This window comes from Eschscholzia californica, unplaced genomic scaffold, assembly GCF_041429995.1.
Source record: "Eschscholzia californica isolate CP2 unplaced genomic scaffold, dmEscCali1.0.p SCAF_2, whole genome shotgun sequence".
NCBI classification, from domain to species: Eukaryota; Viridiplantae; Streptophyta; class Magnoliopsida; order Ranunculales; family Papaveraceae; genus Eschscholzia; species Eschscholzia californica.
This window is the reverse complement of record NW_028238309.1, coordinates 47,410,391-47,426,927: the sequence shown is the minus strand read 5'-3', so window position 1 is coordinate 47,426,927 and position 16,537 is coordinate 47,410,391. Positions and strand designations below refer to the sequence as shown.

Genomic DNA, 16,537 nt, shown 5'->3' with positions numbered 1-16,537 from the left:
CTTCAAACATAAAAAAAGAAAATGCATTCCGCGGAGAATTTTCTTTATTCCCCAAAGCCGCGGCCTACAAGAGATGAGCAGAGACCCTATGCATCATGAAGTTTGGTTAATGGGTCGGTAATATGTGTTGAATAGTTCCACATAGAAAAGAATAGTCTCTAAATCAAAAACATAATGTTTTGGTCATCTACACTGATTGAACAACTAATTTTCGAGTTAGATGACTACAAATTTGACCGTGCCTCTCAATATTGTGGGACTTCTGTATGCTAATTTTTATTACAAATACTTTTCAATTTTTATCACAGGGCATATATTAGGGAGTAACAATGTTTTTTTTGAGAAAAAAAAAAGAGTTGGAATGGTCAAATTCACAATACTCGAGTTCAAATTCACAATACCCGAGTTCGGGATGATATGTGACCGCACCATGTCCCATTCTCGGCCCAAGTTTGTATTGTTCAATTGACAGTTGATAGCTGGAAGGACTTGAACCATCTAGATTGACCACAGTCCGATGTCTGAATGCGAAAATCTAGACCAACCAGTCCGATGTCTGAATGTGCTCGGCCCTAATTTTCCAAGACTCTTCTCTTAAACATGCTGCCTAAGCACACCAACAGCGGGGATGTTCTCTCACTAGAATTTCCATAGACATCTAAGAACTTAGTGCCTGAAACAGTTCAGTAGGGCATGAAGCAATTCAACTCTACATAGAATTACCAATTGAGAAATTTGAACTAGTTGACCAACCCATTTTTTAAAAAGAATCTGATATATCTCGTTCTGACCTTGAAAATCAAACAATTTAAGAAAAGCGAAGGAAGGACGCAGTCTACACCATTGTTTGAATCAAGGTTAAACAGTCTGGGTACGTAGTTACTATTATACACAAACAAAAAGTATACTAAATCCGCCTCCTGGAACTCCTACTTGAACCGCATGTGAGATAAACAAGGGTTTCTCTCTCCTCTCACATGTTCAGTCATGTGGAGAGAAAAACCCTTGCTTCTCTTACATGCGGTTCAAGTGGGAGTCCCAGGAGGCGGGGTGTGTAGCCTTGTTGTAACAGGAAAAACAAAACATATCTCAAAAGGGGGAAAGAAAATTACTGAGACAAGGACAGAAAATCTCAAAAAACAACTACGATTTCCGGCAGAAAGTCCTGTTTCTTTGTAACGCACAATGTCGACAACAGTTTACAGAGTTCATCGATGACGAACAAGGGGTTAAAATATTTCATGATATCATTGTTAACATGTGAAAGGATGATAGTCCTCACATAACAAACTAATATACCTGAACTGCCAATAACCTATACATGCATTTATTCAGACTGCTCACTTGGTTTGCATATCTTGAACAGAACCTATAACCCAATAAAAGAAAGACCAGTGCTGAAACAATTCACTATTTCAGATACGAAAAACAAGCAGATACATATAAAAATCACAGCAAGGAGTAATAGGCGATGCACAGTAGATGACATTCACAGGGTGATATTCTGATCTTTCTAAAATATATCTTATAGACTAAAATCAACTTTAATGGATAAACAAAATCCTTCCAACTAGTTATATATTGTTTTTCAACATGAAACCAAATGCCTTCAGGTTTTGCATAAAGATTCAGTTTTGGCTAATGAAAATTACACTTAGAATATATGTCACACAAGATCAAGCATTCCAATAGGCAGAAACAACCCGATATATTGGTTACAATATATGATACCTAGAATCAAAGTTGAACAGTTTGAGGGTCGTTAGAGTTTATCTTGTTTCAGTAGCACAATGCCAGCCTCTAATATTGAGCAATCCTTCGAAATTGAACAGTCTGGGTTGTCGCTATGTAGTACTTGATGAGGTAATTAGTCTCCACTGGCACAGCCTCCGCAACCACAGTGAACACATTCGATAACCTTCTCTTCCCTAAGGTGCTTCGGGACTCGACACACACATGTAGTGGCAAAGTTGTGATCTCGTGGCTGAATGCAACGTAAGCAGCAAAGGCGCTCATACCCTGACTGCAAATAATGAGCAGATACAAAACCAGAAGTCAGAATTGAGAAACGAATAAGCGCGGTTCATATTAAGTAGATGGTAACAAAGACTTTTAGCCATCAAATAATAACAACACTCAGAAGTCGCACAGTTAATAGGCCACATAGGATCTTCACAAAACAAATCGAAAACTGATTTAGCCAAAATTTTAGTGCTAGTCTATGTTTGTCAAATGCAAAAGACAAAATGCGAAAGATTTATGTAAAACAACTTTTGAGGAACAACGAATTTGTTTAGAAATTAAAAAATTGTTAAGAGCAAAACTAAGATTTGTTTAGAATTGTTAAAAAAAAATTCACGTTAATTTCGGAGAAAAAGTTGTGCTTTTAAGAAATGAGTTTATTTTCAAATTTTAATTCAAATTGGGCTTGGTTTCCCAGTATACCTTGGGCTTGGGCCACGTCCTCTAATAAGGCGTATTAGTAAAGTGTTTTGATTAGCAGTTTTATAATTGTTTTGCATAATGTAGCTTGATAACTTATTTCTATTTTTTCTTTTGTATTTTGATTACATGTTATATTTTGTTTGGATTGTGTTGAAAAGTTTTTGTTGGCTCGAAGTAGATCGTCTAGTCCGAGGTCTCTTGCTGACAAACAAACTGGACAATTTGGGATTAAGTTTCATTTTGAGACTAGACCCATTTTTAGCTTGATATCAGGCCGCAACCCATGTAATGAACAAGATCTATTTCAAATCACTCAAAATTACTAGAGATCAAACAAAATAAGCATGCTCAACCGTTTATAAGGTTTTAATCATGCTTTTGTGGTCGAATAATGAACGCTGAAGGAAGAGTGGACGGGTATAAGTGAGCACGGGATGGAGAAGAAGGGCGCCCGAAGAAAGGTTCTAGGGTTCCGGATTTTCCTTAACAAGGGGTCTAACGACGTTATTTGATGTCGTTAAGGGTCAACATGTGCTTGTCAGAAAACCTGAATACATTTTTTTGAGTGAGTGCTAATAGAACCACCGGTTGCTTATGCCACAAAGGTCGAACTTAACGTATCCGTGTTACTATTTTTACAAAGAGATGCGTTGCCGGAAACGGGAATATCAACTCATAATCAAGAATTCACATATACAGTGACTAGCACTATATATCAACTCATTCAATCAATAACAATTTTAAAAAAACTACATAGACATAACATTACACACTAATCAACTACTTATTAGAAAACCACATAAGCCATTCATTCTTAAACACCATAAGCAAATACATAGTCAAAGTGAAGGAAAAAGATAATCAATATTCGTCATTAAATCATCTAAAAAAATTACAATACGTCATCAATAATACATCACCATGTTGCATGTCAGTATTATTTAATCTTAGTATTCATATTTTAGAAAGTATTCTTGGAAGGTCTAAAATATGGATCCTAATGGCACAATAAGTCCACTATTAACACAAAATAAGTTGTTCAACAAAAAAAAAAAAAAAACACAAAATAAGTCTGAAGTCCCCAAAAAAGAAATACAAACTTTGAAATGTATGAAACAAATGATTTTTGCATATACCATTTTTTGTGATTCACCAAAAAAAAATAATCTTTGCAGGACATGATTACCTTATTGTGTTGTGTACAAATAAACATATTCCTACACATTTCTACACTTATTCTATGATAAAAATAATTGCATCATTGTTTTTTTTTTGAGACCAAGGGAACGATTACCATTAATAAGTGATTAAATCACAGTGTTACATGGATTAATTCTTATTTCTCTCTTCTGAAAACTTCATGAGAGTTACATACCTTTAAATGCAAAGTGCCTCATGAAGAGAAAGAAATTGGACTAGACACAGACACAAAGGATCCTAAAGATCCGTGAATACAAACCCTAAAGGTCCGACAAAAGGATCCTAAAGATCCATGAAAGGAGACCCTAAAGGTCTGACAAAAAAAGAAAAAAACAGAAAGAACCACTATTGTTATCGTCGGAAAATCGTCAATGTCGCCGGAAAACCACCCCCTCACCGGAAAACCGTTGTTGTCGCCGGAAATATGTCTTCAGAAAACCGCCGCCATCACATCACCACAGAAATCACGTCACCACCACACCACCACACAACCACACCACCATCACGAAACACCACCAAATCTTGCCGTAAAAACCAATCGCTCCACCACCACCACCCACCACCATCATTAAAACACCACCACAGAACTTACCCACAACCCTCTTCTCCACCACCACCCACTACCATCGTTAAAACACCACCACAGAAATAACCCACAACCCTGTTCTCACACCACCACTCACTACCAGCAGTAAAAACACCACCACTATTACGCCACCATAAACCGAAACAACACAACCAGATTATAGCAATAACAACTCACCACCACAAAGATTTAGAGTAAAAGAGAGAGAGAGAGAGGGAGAGAGGGACAAAACCCTCGCCGGATCTGGTGACGGATTTACTAGACAGAGGCAAAAGGAGAAAGGAGGACGGTTAGAGAGAGATAAACTCAAAAATTGAGGCGGCGCCGCCACCACTAGAGAATCGCTCCGCCGCAGAGAGGGATCGGTTTTAGAAGTGATGGGATGATAGCACCTAATAAATGCAACATTGTTGACATTGAATTATTCGACCGTGTTTATTCCCTTTGGGTTCACCCGATCATTAAATGATGAATCATACTTTAAGTTATCTTTATGTTATCCAACTAATAATTGGTTTAGGTCTATTTTCTAAACACATTTTTTAATGACTCGGATCCTATGCTAGTCATACTACCCGAGAAGCTTCTTTCGGATCACAACTTCCTCCTTCTGTGGACATCTTTCAAGTCTATAAATACATATATCATTCTATCATCATTCTTTCATCAATTCTCTTAGCTCTTATCAAATTCTCAAGTATTATAATCTTATCAGTTCTCAATCAACATATTTAGGAATTTCAAATCAGATCGTAGTGCAATGCCTCAAGCTTTGCGAGTAACAGGTTCAGTTGCATCATTGGGTGATATATTCACGGGTAGTTTACAATTATTCGATATGATGACAAGCGTTCATCCAAGAGACAGATTACGTGCTGTATGGAATATTAGTAATTTTAGAAGGAAAGGACCTTACGAGATGGCACAGATAAACTACTTATGCCAGCCATATTATGATGGTACTATAGACCAATTACCCCGTCTAGCAAGACGTTATGTAGATGATTATTATGACTTGACATCGAGTGTCAATATTCCAGATCCTCATCCAGAAGGTATTTATATGGAACATCCAAGACATAATTATCATGGTGGTGATCAGTTTTTCCCCCCTATGTTTTGAAGCTTATATAATTTACTAGTAGTATATACTATCATGGCGCCAAAATAAACAATATATCCTCATCAATAACTGTAAAGACCTTCATGGATCTTTATAATTTAATTTATCGAGGTATTTATGAACGTGTTTGTGTATGTATGTATGTTTATATTATTCAATCCCTGCAAAATCAATTGTAAAGAGCTTGTCGATCTCTATAAACTCATGACTACTTTATGAATGTTTATGTATTATTATGTATCAATAAATTTAAGTTTCATGTTTAATTTTATTTTAATTAATGTTCATCAAATATATATATATATATATATATAGATCTTAGTGGTGTACATGTTTATCGAATGCAAGTGGATGACTCGCACTAGCTCATTAGGCATTCCTCCTTCAAGACCAACAATTGCAAACGCAAATAAGCTCTATCAGGCGGTTCAACCCCATCATCATAATGAAATTTTCGAAGACTACACGGGCATATCAACCAAGGCAAAACTTAGAAACAATAATACCGACGCTTCAGGGAAACAAAAAAAAAAAAAATAACCAAGGAAAAAATTTAAACAGAAATTGTGAGTTTCGTCAATTTTTCGAGACAAATATTTCTTCATTTCCTCCCTTCTCCGGTGATCATCTCAGCCTACCACTTCTGACCATCATTACCACCATTTTCCCCCACTAGATCGTCTTTCGGCAAAGAGGATCCTCCCCTTCGTCAAAACAAATGGAGTTACAGAGGGAGGAAGATAGAGAAATGATGATTGTTGAAGGAGACGGCGGTAGTGGTTAGAGGAGAAGTAGAAATAGATCGTCCGCAATATAGTTTATCAACAACCATTACAAGCCTGGAGAAGCAATGGTGGTGGGGCTTGGGGAAACAAATGGAAACATTAAAAAGGCAAAAAAAAAAAAAAAATCAACTCTAACTTTTGTACCTCGAAAAATTATCTTATTTTCCTAAGTAGTGACCGGTAATAAATAAAATTTCTTCCCAACTGATTTTTAGGCAAGAAAAAAAACTATAATAAGGTATTTAAACATGGATGCTACTACACGCAACTCTAATTTTACTATGCATACGAACTAGTCGAGTTTGGGACCTCTTATATATATATATATATATATATAATATATATATATATATATATAATGTGATACCCAACTTAACTGACTAACCAGCCACACGTGCAAATCGCATTCGTGAACTAAGTGCCTTTAGCATTCTTGTTATTTGAGAGAAACCCACGGTTACTTGAGAAGGTTGTTAATCTGTTAAGACTCTGTTCACTATCTTCAACCTTCATTCATTTTCACAGCTTCATTCTCACCGTCATTAATAATACATGTACTGTGTCGCATGTTAGTATTATTCAGGGTCGTGGCTGAGAATTCAAGTGTCTGGTGCCAAATTTTAATTAGGGCCCCTGAATTCTCAACCATGACATATAATAACTTCTTGCTTTCTTTTTTTAGTCTGAAAAAAAAATAAGAGTCACAGGGCTATAGATCCAAAATAAAAAATATATTGGGTTTAACGTCCAAACTCAATAGGTAAAAACTTCATTTGTTTGTAATATTTGCTTGCAAATACACAAATGTATCACTAATGTTAATTGTTTAGTAAGTGGCGTAGATACGTACCGACTAAGTGTATTTTATAAGCTACACAAACTCAGTTTGTGAAATTAAGCAATAAATAAATTTTATATATATATATATATATATATATATATATATATATATATATATATATATATATATATAATCTTAGTGGTGTACATGTTTATCGAATGCAAGTGGATGACTCGCACTAGCTCATTAGGCATTCCTCCTTCAAGACCAACAATTGCAAAGGCAAATAAGCCTTATCAGGCTGTCCAACCCCATCATCATGATAAAATTTTCGAAGACTACACGGGCATATCAGAGAAGGCAAAACTTAGAAACAATAATACTGATGCTTCAGGGAAACAAAAAAAAAAAACTAAGGAAAAAATTTAAACAGAAATTGTGAGTTTCGTCAAATTTTTCGAGACAAATATTTCTTCTTCATCTCCTCCCTTCCCCGGCGACCATCTCCCCCTACCACTTCTAACCATCATGACCACCATTTTCCCCCAATCTAGATCGTCTTTCGACGAAGAGGATCATCCTCCCCTTCGTCAAAACAAATGGAGTTACGGGGCGAGGAAGATAGAGAAATGATGATTGTTGAAGGAGACGGTTGTAATGATCGGGAGGTGGTGGTTAGAGGAGAAAGAAAAAAATTTTAAAAAAGATTTAAAGTTGTCTGCAATATATTTTATCAACAACCGTTACAGGCATGGAGAAGTGATGGTGGCGGGGCTTGGGGAAACCAACGGAAACATAAAAAAAAAAAAACAAAAAAAAAATTCAGACTCTAAATTTTTTATCTCGAAAATTATCTTGTTTCCTTAAAGTAGTGGCCTGTAATAAGTAAAAGGAAAATGAATTGCGAACCGATTTTTAGGCAAGAAAAAAAAATCTATAATAGGGTATTTAAACATTACTTAGCTAAGTCATTATTTGATGTTTGAATCTGTCATGTATAATGTGATACCCAAAAAAAAGTTGGGAGTATGTATTTGGACTGGTTTGGGTTTGGGATCTCTCAAAACAATTCAGGTTGGCTGATCCGTTTGATTGTGCAAGGTTCCAAATTGTCTAGTCTGTGTCCTTGGAGAGCATAACAGTCCGACAAAACTGCTTGTGTGCAAAAGAGCACGGCTTGATCAATTTGAAAAGTTCACAAAGTATTATGTTGGCTCATAATAGGTTGTCTTGTTCGGGTTCTCTTGCTAATAAACAGAGTGGACAGTCCGAGATTAGGTTCCATTTTCGAACTAGACCAGTCTGTAGCTTGACATTAAAACGCAAACTATGTAATGAACAAGATTTATTTCAAATCACTCAAAATTACTCGAGATCAAATAAAAAAAGCATGCTTAACTGTTTATAAGGTGTGAAGTTTTGGGTGGCCCAAACAACCAAATCCTTTTCATCTTCTTCTTCCTTTCACCTACCATCTCCGGCGACTTCCATAATCTCCGATGACAATTTTTTTTTTCTCCTCTCATCTCCGATGAAGGGGCTCCTCCCATTCGCCAGAGACAGAAAAGAAAGAGAGAGAAAGAGAAAGAGAAGAGAGAGAGAGAGATAATGAGAAGAGAGAGAAAGAGAAGAGAGAGAAGAAAGAGAAAGAGAAGAGAGAGAGAGAGAGATAAAGAGAAGCGAGAGAAAGAGAAGAGAGAGAGAGAGAGAGAAGAGAAGAGAGGGAGAGAGAGAGAAATGGCAGATAGAAAAGATGATGAAGTCGTCGGCCGTCACCGGCACCATCCGGCCGGCGACTTTCTGCCGACTTATAAGGTGTGTTTGGTTTGATTTTTTTTTTTTTTGTTTTCCACTGTCTTCCCCGAAATATTTCAGCTTTCCCCAAAGCGATGGCCTTTAATTAGGGGCTGTTTGTTTTTTTTTTATGTCTGAATCTGAATTGGCTGAATCTGAATTGTCTGAACTGAATTGGTTGAATCTGAATTTGGCTGAATACTTTTGAAGTTAGTATGTTTGTTTTCTAAATCTGAATTATTAAATCTGAATAGCAATTTTGACATATATACCCTTGATATATGTGTTTAACAAACTAACCCTTATTATATGTGTTTGACAAACAAACCCTACACATAAACCTAAACCCTAAAATCCTTTCTATTTCACCTTCTCTCTCTTTACTGCTCCCTCTCTCTCTCCAACGGCTGCCACAAAATAAAACCTAAACCCTAAAATTTCTTGTTCACCTTGTATCTTTCTTTAATGGCTGCTACTATGTCACTCCTTCCCAAAGGTTGTTCTCTATCCAGTTGTCGATCCCTCCCAGAAGTGATCTCTTTCTTGTGAAGGTTCAAAAGTTGTTTATTTCACTCTGAAAAACTCGGACAAAAGGTTTCCTCTCAATCTCTCTGTCTTTCTCTCTCTATCTTTCTCTGTGAAGACCGAGAAAGCAAACCCTCGCCAGATACGGCGAGGGTTCTATCTATCTGTCTCTTTTTTTTGTCTTTCGATCTGATGGTGGATGGTTGTAACAACAGATTGGGCTTAGATGTTGGTTCACCCTCAAATTTTTGGTGGTTCGGTGGTGGTTGTCTAATGGTCTGATGGTGGCGGTTTGTTGATTCGGTGGTCCACTTCGGTGGTGGTGATCTGGTGGGCCGGTGGTGGTGGTGGTGGTGGTGGTGGTCTGCTGGTCCGGTGGTGGTGGTGGTGGTCTGCTGGTGGTGGTGGTAAAAGTCCAAAAGATTTGACATGAGGATATTTTTAATTGATGGGGGCATAAATGTCACTTAACACATTTCAGATTTTGAGCCCTTGTTTCAGATACATTTTGAAGTCTGAAAAATGTGGGTGAATTTTCAGCCTATTCAGACATTGACACAATTCAGCTCACATTTCAGATTTTATTAATTAAAAAAACCAAACATCTGAAATCTGAATTAGTCTCAATTCAGATTTCAGATCTGAAAAAATAAAAAAAACAAACAGCACCTTAGTCTTGGTAGGTGCTACATATATCTTCTGTTGTCCCCTTAAATCTACATTCATTGCGCTCTCTTGATATTTTGCACTCATGCCTCTTTTTCTTTTACCCATCGATCAAGCAATTTCATATCTAGGATGAACATTTAATGAATGTTTCGTTGTATCTTATGCTTGTTTCAAACTCTTTTTTTTTTTTTTTTGAAGTTAAAATTTGAACCTTCGACAAAAAAAAAAATTAAAAAATTTGAACTATTTGACCAATCAATCTTTTAAAAAGGTCATGAGATATTGTTCTGACCTTGAAAATGAAACTTCAAACAATTAAAGAAAGCCAAAGTCACAGAGTTTATGGTGTAAACCAAGGTCTGAACTCTGACCCAAAGAAAAACAATCTGGGTAAGCCGTTGCGATTATAACAGGATAAATTGAACGTAATAACAGTCGCAAAGAGTACATGACAAATGACGAAATTCTATAAACGGCAAAGATAAGAATAATACCAGGAGACCATCCAAATAATAGGCCAGAGGCTTTGCTATTGCATTTTTAAACACTAAATGATCATTACAATAACATATCTCAGAAGGGGGGAAAAATAACTGAGATTAAGATAGACATCTCAAAAAACAACTACAATATCCGCCAAAAAGTCCTGTCTCTTTAAAGCACACAATGTCGAAAACAGTTACTGAGTTCATCAATGACGAAGGGAAGGGTCAAATTATTTAATGATAATACGATATCATAGTTGGCATGTGAAAGTATGGTAGTCCTCACACAACAAACTAGTTTACCTGGACGGCAAATAACCTACAGTTGCATTTAATCAGACTATTCACTTGGTTATTGGTTTGCAAATCTTGAACAGAACCTATGATCCAAGAAAAGAAAGAGCAGTACTGAAACAATCTTTACTATTTTAGATATAAAAAAACAAGCAGATACATATAAAAATCACAGCAAGGGTAATAAGTGAGGCATAGTAGATGACATTCACAGGGTGATAATCTATTCAATCTAAAAGATATCTTATAAACTAAAAGGAACTTCGAATGGATAAACAAAATCCTTCCAAATTTAGGTATGAAACCAAACCCTTTCAGGTCTTCCATAGTAAAGTTTCAGGTTCGGCTAATGAAAATTACACTTAGCATATATGTCACAAAAGGTCAAGCATTCAAATAGATAGGCAACAATATATGACACCAAGAATCAAAGTTGAACAGTAGAGGGTCATTAGAGTTTATCTAGTTTCAGTAGCACAATGCCAACCTCTAATTTTGAGCAATCCTTTGAAATTGAACAGGCTCGGGTTGTCGCTATGTAGTACTTGAGAAAGTAATTAGTCTCCACTGGCGCAGCCTCCACAACCACAGTGAACACATTCGATAACTTTCTCTTCCCTGAGGTGCTTAGGGACTCGACAAACACATGTAGTGGCAAAGTTGTGATCTCGTGGCTGAATGCAACGTAGGCAGCAAAGACGCTCATACCCTGACTGCAAATAACGAGCAGATGCAAAACCAAAAGTCAGAATTGAGAAACGAATAAGAGCGGTTCATATATATTCTGATCTGAGAAGTAAGTCCTAAGACAAGATAATTTTAGGGCTAACCTTTTTCCACTTTGCAATTAGATTCCGATCTGCATAGCCTTGATCCAAGCAGAATTCATATAGCTCCTTAGATATTTCACTTCTCCGGTAGTAAAGATCATAAATGTAACGACTCTTTTGATGGGCAATCTTGAAAATAGGCCATAATGTTTCACATTTTCTCTTCCCATCATGGGGATCATTTTCCGCTGTCACACAACCATACAACAATATAGTCAATATCACCGTCCACATAAGCTTGTCATAGAGAAAACAATTACAAAATACTTCAATTTGGATTAAGCAAATAGATTATTATTATGGCAACCTTCTCTCATCTTTGCTTCTAGCTCTCGAAGAGTAGGCTCGATAAGTTCCCATCCGCTTGGGTATTTGACACGGTTTGTTTTTATCTTCGGCATTACTCTAGTCTGCACTACCACAAACAAAAAATCAGGAGCAACCTCATGTGACAAAATCAAGAATAAACCCCTTCTTAATACTTCATTAAACTGCAAAAATAAAAATTTCCAACTCCTACCACTTAAAAGCCCTAAAGGAACAATTTACTCTACATTCGCTAAATCAATGTCGGGTTACTGGTATCTGTGTTCAATGAATCTCTCCTAACCCTAAGTTTCTATTGAATTTTGAAACGTAAAGCGTCATTCTTTGAGCTAACCCTAGAATTTGGGTAATCAACTAAGAAAAAAATAGCCTCATAAACTCTGTCTTTTGGACTAGGTACCTAGGTAATTTTCAAGCATCTTATAAATTCAATTATCTTCTAAGACTTCAGCAATTGAAATTTGAAGTTGCAGAAAATAATTACTATAATAAAACTAAAAGCAACTAAATTTTCATGAACCTGAAACAGTGAAAGTGATATGAGATTTATTTGAGTTTTCGTTTCTTGCTACAACCAAAATTACAAAGAGATGGAGATAGAGAGAGATGAAACCCTAGAGAACCAAAACGACATACCTTTCGTCTGCGTCTTCCTACTCTTTTTTCTCGCAGTAGCTCAAGTTTCAGAATTTAATTTAGAAAATAAAGGAAGTATTGCCTAACGACGTCAATTTTGTAGTCAGGTCAAACACTGACTAAAGCATTGCCTCATATACACACATTGCCTTTAACTATTTTAGGGATTGCCTTTAGCAAGCTTGCCTCTAACAATTTTGGGCATTGCCTATACAATCTCACAAATAAGAATATGATGAGATAATTTGAGTGTGTTTTAATTGGGATCATCCATTGTATTCCCTGGAGAGAGAAGGAGTGGAGTGGTGCGAATTTATTTCCTGGTGGCTTTTAGTTTTTGGGTGGCGGCGCCACCGATTTAGGGTGGTTACTAGCAGTTTTTTTCGATTACCTAGACGGTTACTCTAGAGTTCTTCTCTCTTTTGGATATCTTTTGGTTGAGATTTAGTCTCTTTTCATCCTTTTTCTTCTCATCTTCTTCTCTTTTATCTGGTTTCTATCTCTTTTCTTTCTTATCATAATCTTTAAGTATGGATGCTACAAATTCTGATCTGTTGCAACAACTAGAGGAACTCACAACTGCAGAACCATCAGTACAAACAGTAGAAGGATTCGAACATCTCAGTTTGGAATCTTCGGTGAATAAACATGGGGTTCTAAAGTTCTGCAGTGACAAGAGGATTGATACTAGTCAGGCCATGATTAGGCTGTCTCGAGTAATATATGGTCCTAACAAGTTTTCTCTCATAGAAATCAAAGAGAATCATTTCCTTATTCGCTTCTCAACGGGAACAGAACTCGAAATGGCTATGGTTCGATCACCTTGGGTCATAATGGATGAACTCATTATTTTACAAGAGTGCAATCCCCTTTTGGCTCCAATCGACCATACATTTGACAAAGTATGGTTCTGGATCCAAATGCATGGAATTCCTATTCGGCATTTGAACAACACTAATATCAATAGGGTGGCTTCGACTATAGGAAATTATGTACCAACTACTCCCGAAGACGCTGCAAAGTGGTCGTTATTTGGTCGAGTTCGTGTGGAAGTTAATGTCGCAGATATTCTGCCGAACAGGGTGAACCTAAAACTGTCTAATCATCAACTTATTTCGGTTGAATTACGGTTTGAACGATTACCCAGATTTTGCAATCTTTGTGGTCGAATAGGCCATACTTTAACTTTCTGTCCTATTAATTTACTTATTGGGGATCTTCTAAAAATGAATTTGACCGAGTCTCAACGATCTAAACTTCAATCGACCTTGATCCCCAAATACCCGAACAACTTTAAAGTGATCATGTCGAATAGAGGACAAGGAAAATAATTAGAGTCTTTTCCAGGGACTAACATTTCTTGTAGTGATGGTATATTAGGTTCCAGCCCAATAGGAGAATCTATAGGAGTGTCTCTGAATAATAATTTTGGAGATATCTTGGAACGTTTGAATTCGGTCAAGAGAGCACGTACTATTGGTCAGAACATTCCTTTTAATTTTGGGAGATTTTGACATTCACCCTCATTTTTATATCAATATTAGGACTACACCCCCGTTTTTTTGAAACTTTTGATTTATACCCCCACGTGGACGGAAACCGTCAACTCAAAGTTAAGTGGAGCGTGTGAAAAACCCATGTGCAAAGTAGGACAATAATACCCTTCTTTACATTTCAATTTCCATCTAAGACCATCTTCTTCTTTCTTCACCAATAATAACCTTCTTCGACCTACCACAACAACTCAACCTTCATTGAGAACCACCACTATCATCTTCATCTTCTCCGACCACCACATCCGCCGCCACCATCTTCATCTTCACCGCCCACCATCATAACCATCACCATCATCTTTGATCCCGTGGCTGAAATTTATGGAACTAACTCTTAGCCGAATCCCTTTTTCACTCACCCGAAAATCAATCAACCTAAAATGTCAGCGCCTTTCAACCATCTAATATAACATCTCTGTTTCTCATCTTTAGCTCCAAAACAGTCATAATCACATTCAATCATGCATTTTGCATTTGTTTCCAAACAAAAGCAAACACAAGAACTCATAAATTTACTTTCATTTACATCTTTTAACCTAATTAAACTTCCCTGAACCTAAGCAACATACAAATTTCTATGACTCTTGTCAAATCAATGAGAGATCGATCAAAATCATAAACCCAGGAAGAAATCAATTCAAGCGTATCAATAAACACTTCATTAACCAAATTAGGTCGAACATTTCCACAATTCGCTTCAAAATCTAATACGAGATTCAGAGATTCTAAAGCAACAAGAGAAAGGAATCTCCATTGTCATTATCAAGAAATCAACCTCATCAAAGTTAATCTATAGAGTGAGAAACCACTTGCAACCCACATATCATTTCCAATATCCTTGAATAATCGAAGCAGAGTGAGAAATTTATAGGGTGAGAAAGACTACCTGTTAATCTATAGAGTGAGAAACCACTTGCAGCCCACATACCATTTCCAATATCCTTGAATAATCGAAGCAGAGTGAGAAATTTATAGGGTGAGAAAGACTACCTGAGATTATTTAATGGGTGAAGTATTGAACCATTAATCTTGTGAACGGTTGAGATCCGTTAGATTAAAAAAGGGCATTATCGTCCTACTTCGCACATGGGTTTTGCACACGCTCCACTTAACTTTGAGTTGACGGTCTCCGTCCACGTGGTGGTATAAATCAAAAGTTTTAAAAAATCGGGGGTGTAGCCCTAATATTGATATAAAAGTGGGGGTGAATGTCAAAATCTCCCTTTAATTTTCCTATAAGTCATCTTCAATCAGGTACTAATAATGTGCATGGGACATCTAGTAGGGAGAATCTAGAGGAAGGAGGCAGAATTCACAAGAGAATGGCGAGGGAGATAGTCACTAACAAAGCAGTTGAAAAGGTTTCGGCTACCTTAAAGCCGATGGAAGAATGAGTATCCTTGCTTGGAATTGTCGGGGAATTGGGAACAACCCGACAAGGAATGCTCTTTATCAGTTCCTGAGGGCCACTAGGCCTGACTTAGTTTTTATTTCCGAGACTAAATTACCGTATTTATGTAATTTTTCTTTTCTTCATAATTTAGGATATAATAATTGCCACCAAGTTCTTTCCCAGGGAAGAAGTGGTGGTCTTGTTCTTCTTTGGACTAATAATATTAATATTAATATTAATTATTCGAATTGCAATTTAATTCATGCAACTATTCATGATAATAATCATCTTTTCGATTGGGATTTATTTTCTATCTATGGTCCACCTCGCATACAAGATAGACGTAACTTCTGGACTAACTTTTTGTCAACTTTATCTTCAGTTAATAACCCAGTTTGCTGTATCGGGGATATGAATGCAATTGGACATAATTCAGAAAAGCGAGGAGGATCGCAGAGTTCTCCTTTCATGAACCACTTCCAATCCTTCGTCCAACAGAGTGGGTTGATAGATCTCGGGTTCAATGGTCCTGCATTCACTTGGACAAATAATAGAGATCGACACCATCTAACCCAAGAACGGCTAGATAGAGCAATGGCATCATCGGATTGGCTTTTAACTTATCCGGATTCTGGAGTTTTTCATCTCCCTCGGTATGCAAGTGATCATGCTCCAATTCTTCTCAAGCTTAAAGTACAGGGTCAAATACTACCGACCATCCAAAGGTTTGAAAAATTTTGGACCAAACATGAAGAATACTTTGAGACTTTTTCCAACAGTTGGGATTCGGCTATAGGCTCCTTTTATGATAAGGCTCAATTGGTTAAGTCATCTTTATTACTTTGGAGTAAAAGGTCTTTTAATATCCTCCGAGATAGACTTATAGCTTTACGAAAGAGACTTCTTGATATCCAATCATTGCAGCCAGCGAGTTTATCTATGATAGTAGAAAGCTCAATACAAGAGGAGATTATTCATTTGGAAGAAGTCGAAAGAATAAAATGTGAACAACGCTCTCGTCAGAAATGGGCAAATAACGGCGATAGGAATACAAGGGCATTTCACGCTTCTATGTCAATTAGAAAACAAAAGAATAGAATTCATCAATTGC

At 36.7% G+C, this 16,537-nt stretch overlaps 1 protein-coding gene across 6 annotated transcripts; it reads right to left on the bottom strand.

Annotated features, from left to right (window-relative positions):
* Positions 1-1,510: 1,510 nt before the first annotated feature.
* LOC147558493 (G10 family protein) lies at positions 1,511-12,561 on the bottom strand. 6 transcript variants are annotated; one of them, XM_086660156.1, is made up of 5 exons: positions 12,481-12,561; positions 11,825-11,927; positions 11,518-11,705; positions 11,109-11,400; positions 1,511-1,731 (listed from the first exon to the last, which is right to left on the bottom strand). In XM_086660156.1, exons 2-4 carry the CDS (start codon positions 11,916-11,918, stop codon positions 11,245-11,247), a joined length of 438 nt encoding a protein of 145 aa, XP_086516282.1. In that variant the 5' UTR covers positions 11,919-11,927; positions 12,481-12,561; the 3' UTR covers positions 1,511-1,731; positions 11,109-11,244. The 6 variants fall into 6 exon arrangements, with proteins under 6 accessions (XP_086516282.1, XP_086516285.1, XP_086516284.1 ...); XM_086660159.1 differs by having other exon boundaries at positions 12,365-12,517; XM_086660158.1 differs by having other exon boundaries at positions 11,825-11,932; positions 12,481-12,516.
* Positions 12,562-16,537: the final 3,976 nt, after the last annotated feature.